Source organism: Bipolaris maydis (assembly GCF_028858645.1).
Source record: "Bipolaris maydis strain C4 unplaced genomic scaffold PSV08scaffold_10, whole genome shotgun sequence".
In the NCBI taxonomy this organism is placed as follows: domain Eukaryota; kingdom Fungi; phylum Ascomycota; class Dothideomycetes; order Pleosporales; family Pleosporaceae; genus Bipolaris; species Bipolaris maydis.
The window spans coordinates 1701300-1716086 of NW_027093866.1; the positions used below are offsets into that span (position 1 = coordinate 1701300).

The window sequence follows — 14787 nt, forward strand, 5'->3', positions numbered from 1 at the left end:
GTGGAAAGCTGAATGCTTGGAGATGTAGCTGCTATGGTAGAGTGGGGGGTTTGGGGCTACGATATGGAGCTATGAATCTCACTCAACATGGATCCAACCCTTACCACGCTACATACTACAAGCCTCAAGCCGCTCTCAAGAACCATCTGCCGCTTTCCCATGCAAACTCGGTTGAGATACCAAAGCGGGTCATGCTGCAAAGACTCGACGGCGGTGGCGTAGGCCATTCCCGCTAAAGCCTAGTAGCTCACCGAGTCTTCAGGGTTTCACAGCTTCACCCCACATCTTTTCCACCGGCCAAGCTCCACTTGGCAATAGCTTGCATATCTTGATCGTGTTCGCCCCAATCATGCACCGCATGGTGTCGCGCAAAGTCCTAGGTGACAGGCCTGTTTTCTCCCGGCTTGCCACACATTTCCAGGCCTGGATCGCAAGCGCATTCCAACCCCATGCATTTTGTTATCAGCTAGCCATGCTATCTCCGGGCTACGGGTGCGACGAACGACTAGGGTGTTGCTTAGCGAATACCGGTGCGGCATAGAAAAGACGTAGGTTGCGCGGCATTTGGTCTCGCAGCCTTTTATTGTTCTCAGGGCCGCTCTTCTCGTTGTACGAGTCCCGATCATGGCATCCAACGAGCCGGGCCTTGCGCCACTCAGCGCGCCAGGTGATGATCCGATTAAAGGCGCTGTAGACGTCCCAGTTGAGACGGATACACCAGTCGCGCCCGACCAATTCGACGAGCGCTACGAGACTTCGCGATGGGAAATATGGGCGTATTATTGGTAGGCATATGCCTCTTTGGAGACTCGTTCTCGCGCGGTGTACTGGCTGTTTTCAAACCCTTCTAACCATTTGCCAATAGTTACTATGTCGGAGACAATGGATTGACGCTTTTCAACTTTGGTCCTACGGCCTTCCAAAACCTCATGTATCTGGCTGCCGGCGACTCTGAAGCTCTCTTCTTCATGGGCCGAAACCGCACAATCAACTCGATTGTACTTTTGTGCAACGGCATAAGCTTCGCCATCCAGGTCGTTATTTTCTTAATCCTAGGCTCTTTCGCAGACTTCGGCACCTGGCGTCCAAACATCCTCATCGTACTCTCGATAATCGCATTTGGCATTGGATTCGGCTGGCTGGGCGTCCATACCGAAGACAAGTGGCACATTGGCGTCGGACTCTACATTGTCGGACTCATTGCGTACCAGACTACAATCACATTCTGGACCGCTGCTTTCCCGGGTCTCGCACGCAATACAAAGGATTTGCGTATCAAGGCAGAAGAGTTTGCAGAAGGCAAAATTGATCGTGCAGACTATGAATTTGCCGACATGATGAAGCGAAACGAGCTGTCCAACGTAGCATTTTACACCCAATCCGTCTTTGAAATCCTTATCCTCGCAGTCATCGTCGGTATAATGTTTGCGCTCCACGTCAACGACAGCGCGGCAAACAACAACTGGGGTCTTTCCGTACTCATTGCATTTGCGACGGGCGTCTGGATCCTCTGCGCGATCCCCTGGTTCATCCTCGAAAAGCGACGTCCGGGCCAAGATCCAGGGCGCAGCAACATCATTGTCGCAGGCTTCAAACAGCTCATCTATGCCTCGCAGCAGATCTGGCAGTTGCGACAGAGTCTGGCCTATCTTGCAGGCTACTTCCTTCTCGGTGACAGCCTCAACACCACCGTCACGGTCATTGGCACCTTGCAAAACGAAATCGTCGCCTACAACAGCCTCCAGCTGACCTACCTGCTCATTGTCGGCATTGCTGCTCAGGCTGTCGGTATCGGCGCATTCTGGCGCATACAAAAATCGTATGGGCTTTCGACAAAGACAATGTTCATGGTTGTTGCCATCTGCATCGTCTTGCTGGACGGCTGGGGCATGGTCGGCATATGGACCCAGCGCTTCGGCTTCCACAACAAATGGGAAGTCTGGGTGTACCAAGCCTTCTACGGGCTTCTCGTGTGTCCGTGGTATAGCTACTCGCAGACCATGATTTCTGAAGTCACTCCGCGCGGTAAGGAGTTTTTGTTCTTCAGCTTGTTTTCGATTGTAGGCAAGACGAGCGCGTTCATTGGGCCGCTCGTGAGTAGCGCCATCATCGATGATACGGGCAACAATAGTAGTCCGTTCTACTTTTTGTTCTCGTTGAGTCTCGTCAGCTGCGCGTTTTTGTACTTCTTCGTCGATGTGGAGAAGAGCAGGGTGGAGCAGGAGTTGTTCTTGGAAAAGGAGCAGAGTCTTAAAGTGCATGATGACGGCTTGGATGGGTTGATGTAGTTGGTTGTGGACTTCAATTCTATAGCTTTTTTTTCCTGAAAAGGGAACTCTAACTCCTACACTTTCAACCTTCTTAAACAAAAGCGTCATGCTCACATCGGGATTAATATGCGTACCCCAATCAACTGGGGGGGGGGGGGGGCGGATTACATGTCTGTTTTTCCATCGGGCATCTTGATCTATTTTGCAGCAAAGAACCGGCCTAGACATGCGTGTCTGTCATACCCAAAATCCAGTTTTATTTCGTTGGGCCGTGACAACACTGGTTCCGCGCAATATCCTGTGACCTTGCCACTACCCCTTAACTCGTACGACCGAAATCCATCAAAGTTTTCCACCAACTGGTGGAAACTCGTTTGTCCCTTGCCGAGGGAAGCAGCAGAGCAGCCTCAATCACGACTTGGCTCCGGGTATCGTATTTGAACCCGTTGCTAAAGCGCAAAATCCTTTTCTTGATGTAGCGGACGGAGGGTGCTAGGAAGTAAGTGAGACAGAAAAAAAAGAAGGTTTGCGTTAGTTCTTGATGGAAGCCCCCCCCCCCCCCCCCCCCCCCCCCAAGGTAAGGTAAGGCGAGGGCTTTTTTTTGGAGGAATTACTTACTGAGGAAAGCTCGGGGGAAACGCGGACAACTTCTTTGATATAGCTATCGAGGCTTCTCTATTTGCTGTGGTGCGCGGAATGTGATGAGGCCATCGGCAGGCAAGACGTTACGGATTTCCTCGCGAAGGGGGGGGGGGGGGCCTCGATGTACTCTGATGTGACTGCGAGGGTGTACAAAATGACAGTGGTGGTTGCAGTCGTGTTGTGGGTTTGCAGCGAATATTTTAGAAAGCTGATACTGGATAAGTTTCTTCAAGACGGGTTCCTGTTCGTTTTCTCCTTTTAATCATCCATTGCACCAAGTCACCTGGCTCCTTGCTAGCTCGGGTCGTCGGCCTTTTTTTGTGGATTCTGTCCTCGATGATGGGCCTGGGTATTTTCTCAGCAAGCTTCTCGCGTTGGTGAAGCTTCTTAACCTCTGGTTTGCGCGACCCCAAGCAGGAGGCTTGCGACGCTAGGTATACTTGCAAACATGTGAGTAGTGACGGAAGAGAAACTTCTGGAGAGAAGCAGTAAGTTTTGTTCGTTCAAGAGAGTGTGAAACGAGTTTCTGGATTGTAATAGTATCAGTAACAAGCCTTTTGCGAGTGCGAGATGATGTTACTTTGGCGTATCCCTTTTCATAAATCTCTCGTGCTGATGAGAGGTACGTTTTTCGATACTTCTCATCCATTCTGTATCTTTCATAGTGGGAAACTTTGCAAGATGCCATGTGCGCTGTATTACGGGCCATATAGCATATGCTGCAAAGATGAGGAAAACAACGCTTATCGTCTGGAGCAACTGCGAAACTTTGATCGCTGTCTACAGATCCATACTAGCGGGATTGGTATGCGTGAAAAAGTCGAGTATTCATTCCAGATTTGGCTCCGGCCTTTCGGGAACGTTTTTGTGAAACAAAATTTCGGGATTTATTAGAACTAGTCATACAGGTATTCGAATCAGCAACCGCGCGCGCCCATTCTCAGCTCCACCCATCGAAACCGTCACGCCCGCCCATCGATATCGTCACGCGTCCACACGAGCAAATCGCTACACAGTCCGTGACGCCGTTAAGTCTATCTCTAGCCTATCGAACACCCAGCGCTTTGCTATAAAACTAAAGCACTATACCCATCCACGCCTTACTCTTACTAGACTAAAACCTCTCTAAAAACTCCTTCTACTAATCAGTCGGACGTTCGGCTTTCGAAGCCTCTTTAATATAGATAATATTGCCGTACAGCTACCATATAGTGTCCACCTTCGGCCCTTCTAGGTTAATAGCTATAATACTTATACCTGCTAAGTAGATTTTGCACGCGTCTAAGTTGCTTATAAGTGCGTGCTCGCTAATCCGCTAGATCCCTCGTAGCTCAACCGTACTAGTAGATTCTGCGCTAGCTTCTAATCTGCAGAATCTCTCCCTTATCTACCTATATATCTCTTCGTGGATATTATTAGATAAATTGTTGTAGAAGGTTATTATAGGTTTGATAGACGTGGGGGACTTAATTAGCACTAAATAGCTCGAAAACGACGGGAGCCGTAAGAGGAAGTTCGACATAGTAGTGATGGGAGTTTGGATAGATTTGTGCCGTTAATAAGATATCGAGTTCTAATAGATTCGTACCTTTAATGAGATGCGATATGGCGAATATATAGGCACAGGAGCGCTTTGCGCAATGTGTTCTTATTACAACCATAGTTTATTATCTCATCGCAACCGCAGTTCGCTGTTCTGCTGCCTTCGTCGCAACCGCAGTTCGCTGTGCTGCTACCTTCGTCGTAACCGAATTTTAGTTATTATACCTAATAGAGATTTGTCTATTTAACATATACCCGTTAAGAGGCGTATTTTAGTAGTAATACTAACCTATTTTTTAGGGTTTAATAGGGTCTCGCAGAGGTCCACTCAAATCCTTTTATTACGTACTTTGACTGTAAAGTCAATTTTTTTAATACCCGATTCTGGCAGGTTGGGGTGTGGCCTGCCATTCTTTTCTGAGATAATTGATCTGATACGCTATATAGCAAACAGAGGGAAAAAATTCAAGCGATTCATTCCAGATGCTGCAGCTATGCTAGCGCTGAGAAGTTGGTTCCTAAGAGAGGAGAATGCATTGCTGAAGAGTAATGTTTCTATGTCATCGCTACAATCTATTGTTTAGCTGGCTTCCTGAACACATACAATTAGATATATAGTAACTACGCTAAACTCTACAATGATGTCTTTTACAATCATATAGCCTATAATGGGTTCTATCAGTAAGCTGCGCACCCTATAAACTCAACACGAAGTTTTACGCAATTGAGCCACAATAGTGCGATAAAATCCAATAAAATTTAGAAAGATAATTATCTATCTAGTTCTACATGAAGTCCGAGTATATCCTTGAGTATAGCATTTCGTACACGTTGGCGACGCGCGCTGACGTCGCTCACCAGCCTGGCTCTGTTTAGCCTCTATGACCATCCTTTCTGCCTCTGCAGCAAGCTACTGTACCTGAAGTACTCCACCAGAAGCAATATATTGACGTGGCTAACTCTATTTTTGTCATTAGCGCTGATTTTCTTTACGTAGCTTCTTATTCTCCTCTATAAGTATCGTCGCTGATTGCATTGCAAGCTAAGCGCTTTTAGTAAGCTGACGTATCGCAACACTCGTTGGGCTCTCTAGCTAGTGGTGCAGTCGCTCTTAGAGATAGCGTACCTGCTACTGAAGCTCTGCTACTGTGAGCGACGGTGGAACGCGATCTAGATAAGTAGGGACAAGGCTTGTCGCTTAGAAACCTGCCTGGATATTCTACTGTATGGAAACTGTCGGCCAGATCCCTATACAAGCTGTAAGGAAGTCTATCTTATTAACGTATGTAGTAGACGCCTTAGCGGGCGAGCCTTTTAATCTTACGTCCGTATGCGTGCTTAATCAGTAAGAAGCAGCTTATATCAAGTAGCTAGAGGAGATAGGAGGTATAATACGGTATATAGAGAGCAACAATTTTATTATTAGCATAGAAATAATTAAATCCTAGCGTAGAGTAGCTGCTATAACCGTTTAAAATAAGGAGACGATAGACTGTAGCTGTAGGAGCGGCTATATACTACAGTCACTGGACTAAAGTTCGGCCTCGTAAGCGATTTTACACCAAAATCAGCCATTTTCGCAGCTCCGTATCTTATTAACTATGCGCTTTAATAGCTATTGAACAATAAGTATTATTAAGCCGATCTTGAAAGAATTACAGATCTGCACAAATCTTTTTCAACAAGCTGCAAGTCTTATATCTACATGATTTGATTGGAGGAAGAGATCAGGGTGTAAGAAACACCCTAGCCACACCCAAGTGTAGTTACTTGTGAGGACTGTCATGAATCATCATCTATCGATACCTTATTCTCCTAGTTCTATTAGGCTTGAATATTGTTTCAAAACAACCTGCACATGCATACCAGTACTTGAGCGCCAATATTCATTGTCGAGTTGACTATCCTTTTTCATTGGTGCTCGATCACTGTGGTGGTAGGCCAAATTCATACATGTAGGCCACTAACAAGAGGTGCAAATGGCAGGATAGAGAGTGACAGCTATGCTGTGTGGAATGGACTTTCCGCTGAGCTGCTAAGAACAGCTTGGTATTTCCCTGGAATTAATCCAAGATGGAGAGTTATCGGCGGGAAGAGCCTGATGATTGTTTTTAGAGCCTCCAGGTAAGCAAGTTTTGCTGGTAGCTACAGTACACCATTTCTGTAAACGTATTTTTACCCTATTAGCAACCATAATATAGCTAAAGAGCTTTACGCCAACTAAACGCGTCTTTAGCGATACTTAAGTTAATGTTCTCTATGTCTGTGACCTAAGTAGCAATATTTAGAAATAAATACAAAGTTTGTAGCTAGCTTTCCTTCTGCTTACTCTGGGCATTAATGAATCTAAACAACGCTGACTGGCTGGGTAAAAAAACTGCAGACATGGTAAATCAAGAAGCTTGGAAATCCATATAACCGGGCCCACTACAACGTATCCGAAGGGATCCGGATCGGACCGAACCTTTGCCAGTCATACCTAGCTAGGTACTACACTAATGTCTCATAATGTACCTAGGCCAATTTAGGCAGGTTCACACAGGGAAGTGTTTTTCTGATAGCAATTAAATGCAGTTTCAGGTTGGAAGCTGCACATTAGCGTTGTGAATAATAAACACTCGATACGGTGAGAGTCTGCAAACCTTGACATATGGTTTTCCAGGCTGTAATAGTTCCGACTTTTCAATCGTAGGTGGTTGGTGAGAGCATGTTCACCTCCATCTGTAATTCTTTTATGGTACTAATGCAATGGGTTGTGAGCGGGGCTGGTCGAAAATGTCGACCAAGCTCTAGTATCAGAGTGAGATGCTTTGTACTCCAAAGAAGACACCTGATGTCTTGTATGCTTTTGATTTTTATTGTAGTTCATAGTCCAGCAATATCAACACCAGTTCACTAAATGTTATTCCCAAGGAAGAACATATGACCAACACCCTCTAAGTGATGTGTGTTCTCCACGAAGCATATTTGGGCATTAGTACGACGCTTTAAAAAAAGCTTTAAACTTCATAAGACGACTACTCCATTGACTAAATGCCACCTATCTACCAGGGCCTGGATATCTCCCACCACTTCATCTTTCATAAAAGTTCCATGGTGCAAAACGATCTTATCTATTTTAAATCCCTATCCCGCGCCAAAACCTCCCTCACCCACTCCTCCCCAGGAAACTCAACCTCCCTCATCGCCACAACGCGCTCAACTAACTCCTTCGCCCTCTCCCTCTCCGCACCCACCCCACTTTCTACTTGTCTCACCATCTCCCCCTCAAACCTTGCGCAAAACTCTCCAAACCCCATCGTACAAGTACGCAGACCGCGGTCCAACTCATTCTCAACAAGCATCTGCATCAATTCGCCCCAGAACTCCGTTGCGTCCTGTAATATGGTGCAGGAGGTAAATAATCCGCTTATTTCACCGAGTGAGTAGAGGAATTCATACATGGACGAACGATCTATTGCGCATAGTGTGTCGCTGGAACCGAGGGAGGGTAGGATGACGGGATTACTAGAAAAGTTGCAGCGGGAGATGTCGAGCATGATGTTTCCGCTGAAAATGTCGTTGTGGGCGATTTTAGCGGTGGTGTGGAGCCATGCGACAGTTTGGACGAGTTGCTGTGTGATGTGTAGCATGAGAGTCGGGGGGAGTGCCGGGGGAGGTGCGGTGTTTTGCGAGAGGGAGTTTTCTGTTCCGCAGACTGGAACTGGAAGGATGAGTGCTTTGATTAGTTGGACGAGGTTGAAGCCTTGGATTGCGTTTGTGGCGAGCCAGTATGACCCTGGTCCTGCTGCTGGTAGATCAAAGTCGATCAGAACTGGCAAGTGTCGCTCTACCCAACTGCCAGTAATAAGGCTATGGATACGTTGGAGAATTAGAATCTCCTGAGCAAGGCCGAGACCCAATGATCCGTTTTGCGTCGTCTTGACAGCGGCAACAATCGTGCTTTGCCTTAAGTTGTTTGACTCATCTGAGGCCGATGGAGCGGAAACACAGAAAAGTACTTTCCCGCAGTTACCTTGTCCAGCTTCGTTGATGATAAGATATTTTTTTTTGGCAAAGTCGCTAGCGGTGTGTATCATAGTTTGGATGGTTACGCTGTGACCTATGTTGCAAGGCGGTTGGAATTTGTATTGGTAACCAAAAAGGGAGAGTATTACAGATTGATGTACAAAAGAGGGACATGGTACATGTCTCATTGATTCGGGCGGGCGAGTTGCGTAGATTAATGAGGGGAGACAAACATTAGTACATTTGGATTGCTTGCTATGGCTCCGTGGCAAATGATAAAGAAACAAACAATTTGCCAGGATCATGAAGAAGTGGCGAAAGAAGAAGGTAAAAACACAATGACATACGTAAAACTGAGACGAGAAAAAGGATGAGCTGAGAGACTTTCCACAAGCTGGCAAGAAGTGACGTGTCTCGCTTTGCTACAGCGTGTTCGTAGAGTAAACGCACGGCGGATTCGTACACGGTGGAGCGAATCTGTTCATGGTGACTATCTTGTATATAACGCTCTCAAGAGATGTCACGTCGAACAATTGAGGTTGGCTGATAGTGGGCAAACGTCGTGAAGAAAACGGAAGCACCGAATCTCACGGAATTTCGTCTAGCGCGAGCCTGGAGGATCTTTTGCTTTGTTATCGAATCGACTCCATAGTACGCATGGTAGTCTGTGACAAAGCGGTTTGTCCATAAGACATGCAGTATCAGTGTGGCATGTAGTCGCAATGTCGCTCACGGCCGCTGATATAACCATGTTTGAGGAACATCTCCAATTGTGTTTGTAGTCTCGTCGAAGGAATATTTTCAAGGGAGTTCGGGATCGAACTCTGTGGTATCCATGCCCCAAATCTCAACATGTTTGACGTTCTCCCTGCTTACTACTTGGAATTTTCTCATCGGCCCAGCCAATTTTGCCTTTATGCTCTTGTCTTCAATACCATTGCTTGGCTCTTTGCTATTTGGCGGAAAATATACTCCACCAAACTTGAACACCAAGTCTTCCCCAAAACCAACATACTTGATGTTTTGGTATTCCGGCCGCCAAAACTCTGTTGCAAATGCGAAAGCGTGGGTCTCTGGATCCAACATATCGGGGTTTTCATTGGGACCTGTGTTCGAGCGGACCAAAAAACGGATTGCCCAAAGCTTGGGGATAAGGGCAAAGATTTGACGCAGGGACTGGAGCGGTGGGACAACGCCAGCAAAGCCCAGTTGCTCCAGATTTGGACACGATTGGCAAAGCTTGAACAAGGTATCCTCGGATAAGATCCATCGATCAGAAAGGAGCAGGTGGCGGATTGTACGGTGATTTGTCTGGATAGCAGCAATGTGCTCGCTTGCAACATTTCGGGTACGAAGCTCGAACCCATTATCGGGTGTGCCATTGGCACTCGCAGAGCCGCTACTCATACTGGGTGTCAGGTGGGATGGCGTTGTGGGTGTCGCAGTGCAGCTGTTCGACTTTGAACACAGGGTGTCGTTTCGCCTACTTGCGATGAAATAGACACGTTCTATGTCCTTGCAACTGCCTAGTGTTTGAGCCAGAGCAGTATCTGGAACATCGGTACGAATCATCTTGAGGTTGGGTGAAAATACATGGTCGGGGCTTGCCTTCCATGAGTTGTCAACGAAGACAGTAAGAGGATCAGAAGAGCCCCCACAATTGATAACTGTCATCTCAGTCCTAGTTTTCCGACTAAAGACATCATAGATGTCTTCGGAGAGGTAGCGAGAATACAAGTTGTACAAGGTAAGGCGCTTAACCGGCAATGAGTATTTGGCAGCTATACAGCGACCAAATATGGACAGCAAATTGACGGATTCTTCGCCCTCGGCGCGCATGCGTGGGCTCCAATGCAGTGTGATGTTTTCGAGCTTCTTGGAGCCGAACAAAAGTAGTGAGATGTCATCGGGATAACAGAGAGGATCTATATCGTAGACAATCAAGGTTTGGAGGTTGGGCAGCGGGGGGATGATGGTCGTGGGGCGTGGTGTACGTCGCCGTTGGCACCTAATGGTCAGTGAGGTCAACGTGGTCTTATCCACAAGACCCTGGTAGATAGTGTGCAATGGTGGAGTGTTGAGTTCCCAGCTGGAAATGCATTAGCAAAGCCAAGGAGCTGGAGTTGGAGGGGAGCGTGTAGGGGCCAACGTACGCAAAGCTGTCGAGATTGGTCATGCGGTCGATTGCAGCACGCATAGCAACCTGCAGCACCATACTGCTGTCCGGCACACGGCCGTGTCTGTAGTCTTCGGTGTCTTGCTCGCGCCAGTTGCCCAGGACGCGGAATCTGCGTATGTAGTTGTTGAAGTTGCGCGACACCAGCGTGTTCAGTCCCATGGCAAAGGGGCTGCCACCGCCATAGCCCTCCGGCCTGCCATCGACATATCGGATTTCCGAATAGGCGCGCAGTGTGACATGCTCGTACAAGCGCGGCAGCGTCATGTAATACATGAGGCGCGAGGTGCGTGTGATGCGCGCAAGGTCAGCGACATGGTCGAGCTTGGGTCAGGGTTAGCGGATGGGTTCTTTCGAGGCTCGGATGGCATACATGTGCATACTTACGTATGTGAGGATCAGATGGATAAGGTGTAGCGGAAGCTCTTTGGCGTGTGCCGCATCCGGATGCGATAGCGCTGGCGACGTGGACAGGGTGTGGACAGGAGCCGTTAGAGGCATGCCAGAGGCCGCATGTGTGTTGGACATGAGAAAGGTCGACAGCAGCACATTGACTGTCCAGGCAGAGGCGGCGTTGGGGGGGTCATGGCAGCATCGTCGTCAAGCACATACGAACATGGACGTTGGCCATGACCTTGTCCAAGCCAGTGTCTGCTTGCGCCCAGGGTATACTGGCGCGGGCAGCGCCACCAACCCGAAATTGGTCCGGTAGCCCAGCACCACCCGATCCACGACCGGCATCTTGCTGAACTAGGCCATCCACAGCCGCAGGATACCCCGGACACATAATCCCGCATTACGACACAGCGGCCTCGTCCGAGAAAAATGTGCTACAGATCCCGGGTTACATTATGACACTGCCGCTGCTTCTGCTGACGTAGTTGAACAGCCACGATGCACACGACCCCTATGTCCACAGCCTTCGATAGATACTACTTTGTCCTCCGCAATGAGCAATAGCCCATCTGACAAGACTACGTAGTGCCGCAAATCCGCCGAATCATGCATGCCCACCGCTGCGAACACCGCCAAATGATCCCTCACCCCAGTCTGAAGAACCAAGGCTGTCTGGCTCCATATTCGTCCCCAGGAGTTCGAAAGGGAATCTCCACAGTGCCTTCAAATATGCTCATCGGCACTGTCTTGTCCCTGTCCTTGTCCCGCCCTCCCAGCCTGTCCTCTGGCACAGTCATGACGACACCACATTCCCAGTTCCTTATGTTGAGACTGCCCATCTTGCCATTCTTGATCACTTTTTGCCCTCCCCATGCCGATTCCGACAGGTTGGCTGACCCAACATAAACCCATCCAACTGGCCGTCCGTCCTTACGACCGCGTGCCAACAGTAGTTTGTTATGAGATAGCATCCCTGCTCGTGATGACTCATAGTCGCGGAGACACTCTCTCGGAAATGTGTCTGCGTTATAACGTTGTTGCGATAGGGAGATGATACCACCACAGTCAGGACCTCCGATGCTTTTTTCCACTGTCTCGTTGGTGGGGAAGTAGATCCGGATATGACGACGAACATCGGAAACCGTGGCCGTGTCGGCTGCGAAGCATTTACCGCATGCTGCAAGGTACAGGCGTGATAGGAAACTATCATTGATAGCACCAAGCGAGGAAGCTGCGTAATCTAGTTCTATCTGCTCGACATTGTCAAGACGCAAATCCTGGATAGCTCTGGCGAGGCCTGGAAGGCCTGTGGGATGCTCTGATTCAGTCTTGTGTGAACCACCACTACAATGTGTTAGCTGAAGTCAAAGGTTATCATGTAAGCCATCATACATGGAATGAACAAAAGCCAAGTGACTGGTCTGTGAAAAATCAAAGTTCAAGATGCCCTGCAAGACCATCTCTGGTACTTTCTGCATCTCCAAGAAATACATCAATTCTTGGCCAAAGCGTGTCATGTTCTCCTGGGTGGAAGTAGTTTCATTGCCTCTGCGTGGCAGGTCGATGAGGAAGATGGAATTTTCCATGACACCAGGCTGCCAGTCATTCGCAACCTCTCCCCAGTCGGTCTGTATCATGTTTGCAGTTGGTATTACGATACGTAGCTTATTTGGACCAAAGAGTAGCATGAACTTGCTGTGCATACTTTGAATCATGCCGTCCATGGGTGGAAAATGAATCTTCAGATTCGGTACGCCCATGTCTTCCATTTCCTTTTGCCATCTCTGCTGGACGTCTTTGCCTTTTGCATTCATGATCCATACCTGTTTGGTCTTGACGGGGTTGAGCTTTTTGAACAGCCATTCAGAGTCCCACATGAACGAACTAATGACTGCCGTGCGAACTGTGTCTGCTTCTAGGACTTCATCGATGGTAATGTCGTCTGTCCTAGGGTATTTTGTGGCGAATGTCCGTTTGATAGTGCCCATAGGATAGCGTAAGACTGTTTCTGTAGATGGCGCAGGAGGCGATATTGTCTTCGATGCCTGTTTGGAAGGTCGCTCTGGAGACGACTCGCGCTTCCGCTTTCCTAGCCTTGCGAGACGCTCTTCTTCCATGGCTTTTCGATCCATGCCCATGGAGCTGAGACCTGATTTAACAGGAGTAGGTATCGCTGTACTCTTGTCGAGTGGCTGCACATGGTTATCATTGCTGTCTCCTTGCAAGGAAAGGGCAATAGCACGTTTGAGGTCTTCGTCGTTGTCATCGTCATCCGTGTCCGAGACGAGGTCAATAGGCTCGCTGGAGACTGCCTTGATATTCCGCGCGACGTCCGCATCGGCGTGTCGAAGCGAGTTCGCCACAGCCAACTTGTAGTCCTCATCATCGGATGGCATTGCAACTCTGGTGGATGCAAGGTCGTTGCTGTCGATTGTGCTGATGGTGGGGTAAACAAGGGACAAATTGCACGCGTTTGGTTGGGAACACGCTCGCACGTGATCACGTGGCCAGAGCTTGGCAGTGGTTAATGTCCACACCCCAGAGAGCGGCCTGAAGATGCCTTGATAGTCTGCTGGCAACACAAAGCAACTAACTCGACGTGTTGTTTTCACATCCAACATGCCAGCATATTCCCATGATACTTGTCATTATTTCGCCTCACCGGTCGCACTCGCCCCTGCACATTGGAACTGCCCCTGACCCTGTTGCAAGACAAGCACAGTCCAGAGCCCGAGCTCGGATAGATGAATGCACCTCATGCACTGACCGCAGCGGCTTGCCCGGCATGCATCGTCTGTATTGCCTATTTAGTCCGCTAAGCCACCACGCTGGCATGGCTCTAAGTATCCTGCCAATCTCGATATCCTCGGCAATCTGCAGTACATAGGAAGTGTGGCTGATGCCTATATCCAGACAAAGAGAATAGTACAAGAGTGATGGCGCTATGTAGCGCCATCGATGCCGGCTGCACTTATTCCACAACTTCGCATCGACACCTTATGTAAGCCAGACTATGCTTTCGCTTGTAGCTCTGGCTTGTATTTTGGATACGTTGACCATTCTAACGTTCTACACACCGCCACGCATGTTTCGTACATCAAAAATCACTCGGGTACACTGATGTTTCCTCCGCCCTATGCACATATCTCAACCCCCATGAAGTGTAGAGACAAACATGACATGGTCCCCCTTTTGTACTTGATACTCATCTTCCCCTTCTAATTCCCAGTCGGCTTCATTGATGAGGACCAAGATACCAGGCCGTCTGACTCAACATGTTAGCGCAGGTCCAAGGGTGCTTTGCTCTCTAGACTTACACAGTGCCGTCTAGCACAAAGAGTTCCTTGCGTGGGTCCTTCATGACATTGTCACAAAGAAATCTCACTAGAAAAGCAACATTTGTAGGCTTGCCAGATTCGTCTTTGGTGGGTAGCGAAAGATCATATTTCTTCTGGTTTGCAAAAAGGATCTCGAGCCCTCCACTGTGAGGGGAGTCAATAAATACCGCACTGCAAAGATGCCATTAAAATGTACCTGAACTCGACTGTCATTGGAATGGTGTCATCGCTCGACATGATTTTTATCAACACTAGCCAGAGAAAGACTGACAAGGTTGAAATACTCGTGTTGCAGAGATGGGTTGTGCTTGTCTGACCGAGGGTGCAAACGGGTCTTCCGCCACTACTACCTAAGCGAGACTAGCGCCAGAGAAATCCTTACGGCGGGATGACTAGATACAGTACCCGCGCAGGC

At 48.3% G+C, this 14787-nt stretch overlaps 5 protein-coding genes across 5 annotated transcripts; 1 reads left to right on the plus strand and 4 right to left on the minus strand.

Moving 5' to 3' along the window:
* Positions 1–585: 585 nt before the first annotated feature.
* Positions 586–2300, plus strand: PSV08DRAFT_7480 (autophagy-related protein 22-like protein). Its single transcript, XM_014227458.2, has 2 exons — positions 586–785; positions 866–2300. Exons 1-2 carry the CDS (start codon positions 625–627, stop codon positions 2286–2288), a joined length of 1584 nt encoding a protein of 527 aa, XP_014082933.1. The 5' UTR covers positions 586–624; the 3' UTR covers positions 2289–2300.
* A 5267-nt stretch (positions 2301–7567) lies between these two features.
* On the minus strand, positions 7568–8533 carry PSV08DRAFT_364070 (uncharacterized protein; the record flags this gene model as incomplete). The annotated part of the gene is made up of 1 exon (XM_014227457.2): positions 7568–8533. The coding sequence occupies one exon, from the start codon at positions 8531–8533 to the stop codon at positions 7568–7570; it is 966 nt and encodes a 321-aa protein (XP_014082932.2).
* A 730-nt stretch (positions 8534–9263) lies between these two features.
* On the minus strand, positions 9264–11139 carry PSV08DRAFT_183297 (uncharacterized protein; the record flags this gene model as incomplete). The annotated part of the gene is made up of 3 exons (XM_014227456.1): positions 9264–10551; positions 10616–10962; positions 11026–11139. 3 exons carry the CDS (start codon positions 11137–11139, stop codon positions 9264–9266), a joined length of 1749 nt encoding a protein of 582 aa, XP_014082931.1.
* A 539-nt stretch (positions 11140–11678) lies between these two features.
* Positions 11679–13468, minus strand: PSV08DRAFT_378033 (tyrosyl-DNA phosphodiesterase-domain-containing protein; the record flags this gene model as incomplete). The annotated part of the gene is made up of 2 exons (XM_014227455.2): positions 12427–13468; positions 11679–12378 (listed from the first exon to the last, which is right to left on the minus strand). The coding sequence occupies exons 1-2, from the start codon at positions 13428–13430 to the stop codon at positions 11679–11681; spliced, it is 1704 nt and encodes a 567-aa protein (XP_014082930.1). The 5' UTR covers positions 13431–13468.
* A 544-nt stretch (positions 13469–14012) lies between these two features.
* On the minus strand, positions 14013–14678 carry PSV08DRAFT_227274 (ubiquitin-related modifier 1). The gene is made up of 3 exons (XM_014227454.1): positions 14569–14678; positions 14352–14516; positions 14013–14299 (listed from the first exon to the last, which is right to left on the minus strand). The coding sequence occupies exons 1-3, from the start codon at positions 14607–14609 to the stop codon at positions 14182–14184; spliced, it is 324 nt and encodes a 107-aa protein (XP_014082929.1). The 5' UTR covers positions 14610–14678; the 3' UTR covers positions 14013–14181.
* Positions 14679–14787: the final 109 nt, after the last annotated feature.

Coding starts and splice junctions, on each gene's coding strand:
- PSV08DRAFT_227274 (XM_014227454.1), bottom strand. CDS start 14,609: ATGTCGAGCGATGACACCATTCCAATGACAGTCGAGTTCAG. Junction 14,517..14,568: donor CCAATGACAGTCGAGTTCAG/GTACATTTTAAT, acceptor CTCCCCTCACAG/TGGAGGGCTCGAGATCCTTT. Junction 14,300..14,351: donor TTTGTGCTAGACGGCACTGT/GTAAGTCTAGAG, acceptor ATGTTGAGTCAG/ACGGCCTGGTATCTTGGTCC.
- PSV08DRAFT_7480 (XM_014227458.2), top strand. CDS start 625: ATGGCATCCAACGAGCCGGGCCTTGCGCCACTCAGCGCGCCAGGTGAT. Junction 786..865: donor GAAATATGGGCGTATTATTG/GTAGGCATATGC, acceptor ATTTGCCAATAG/TTACTATGTCGGAGACAATG.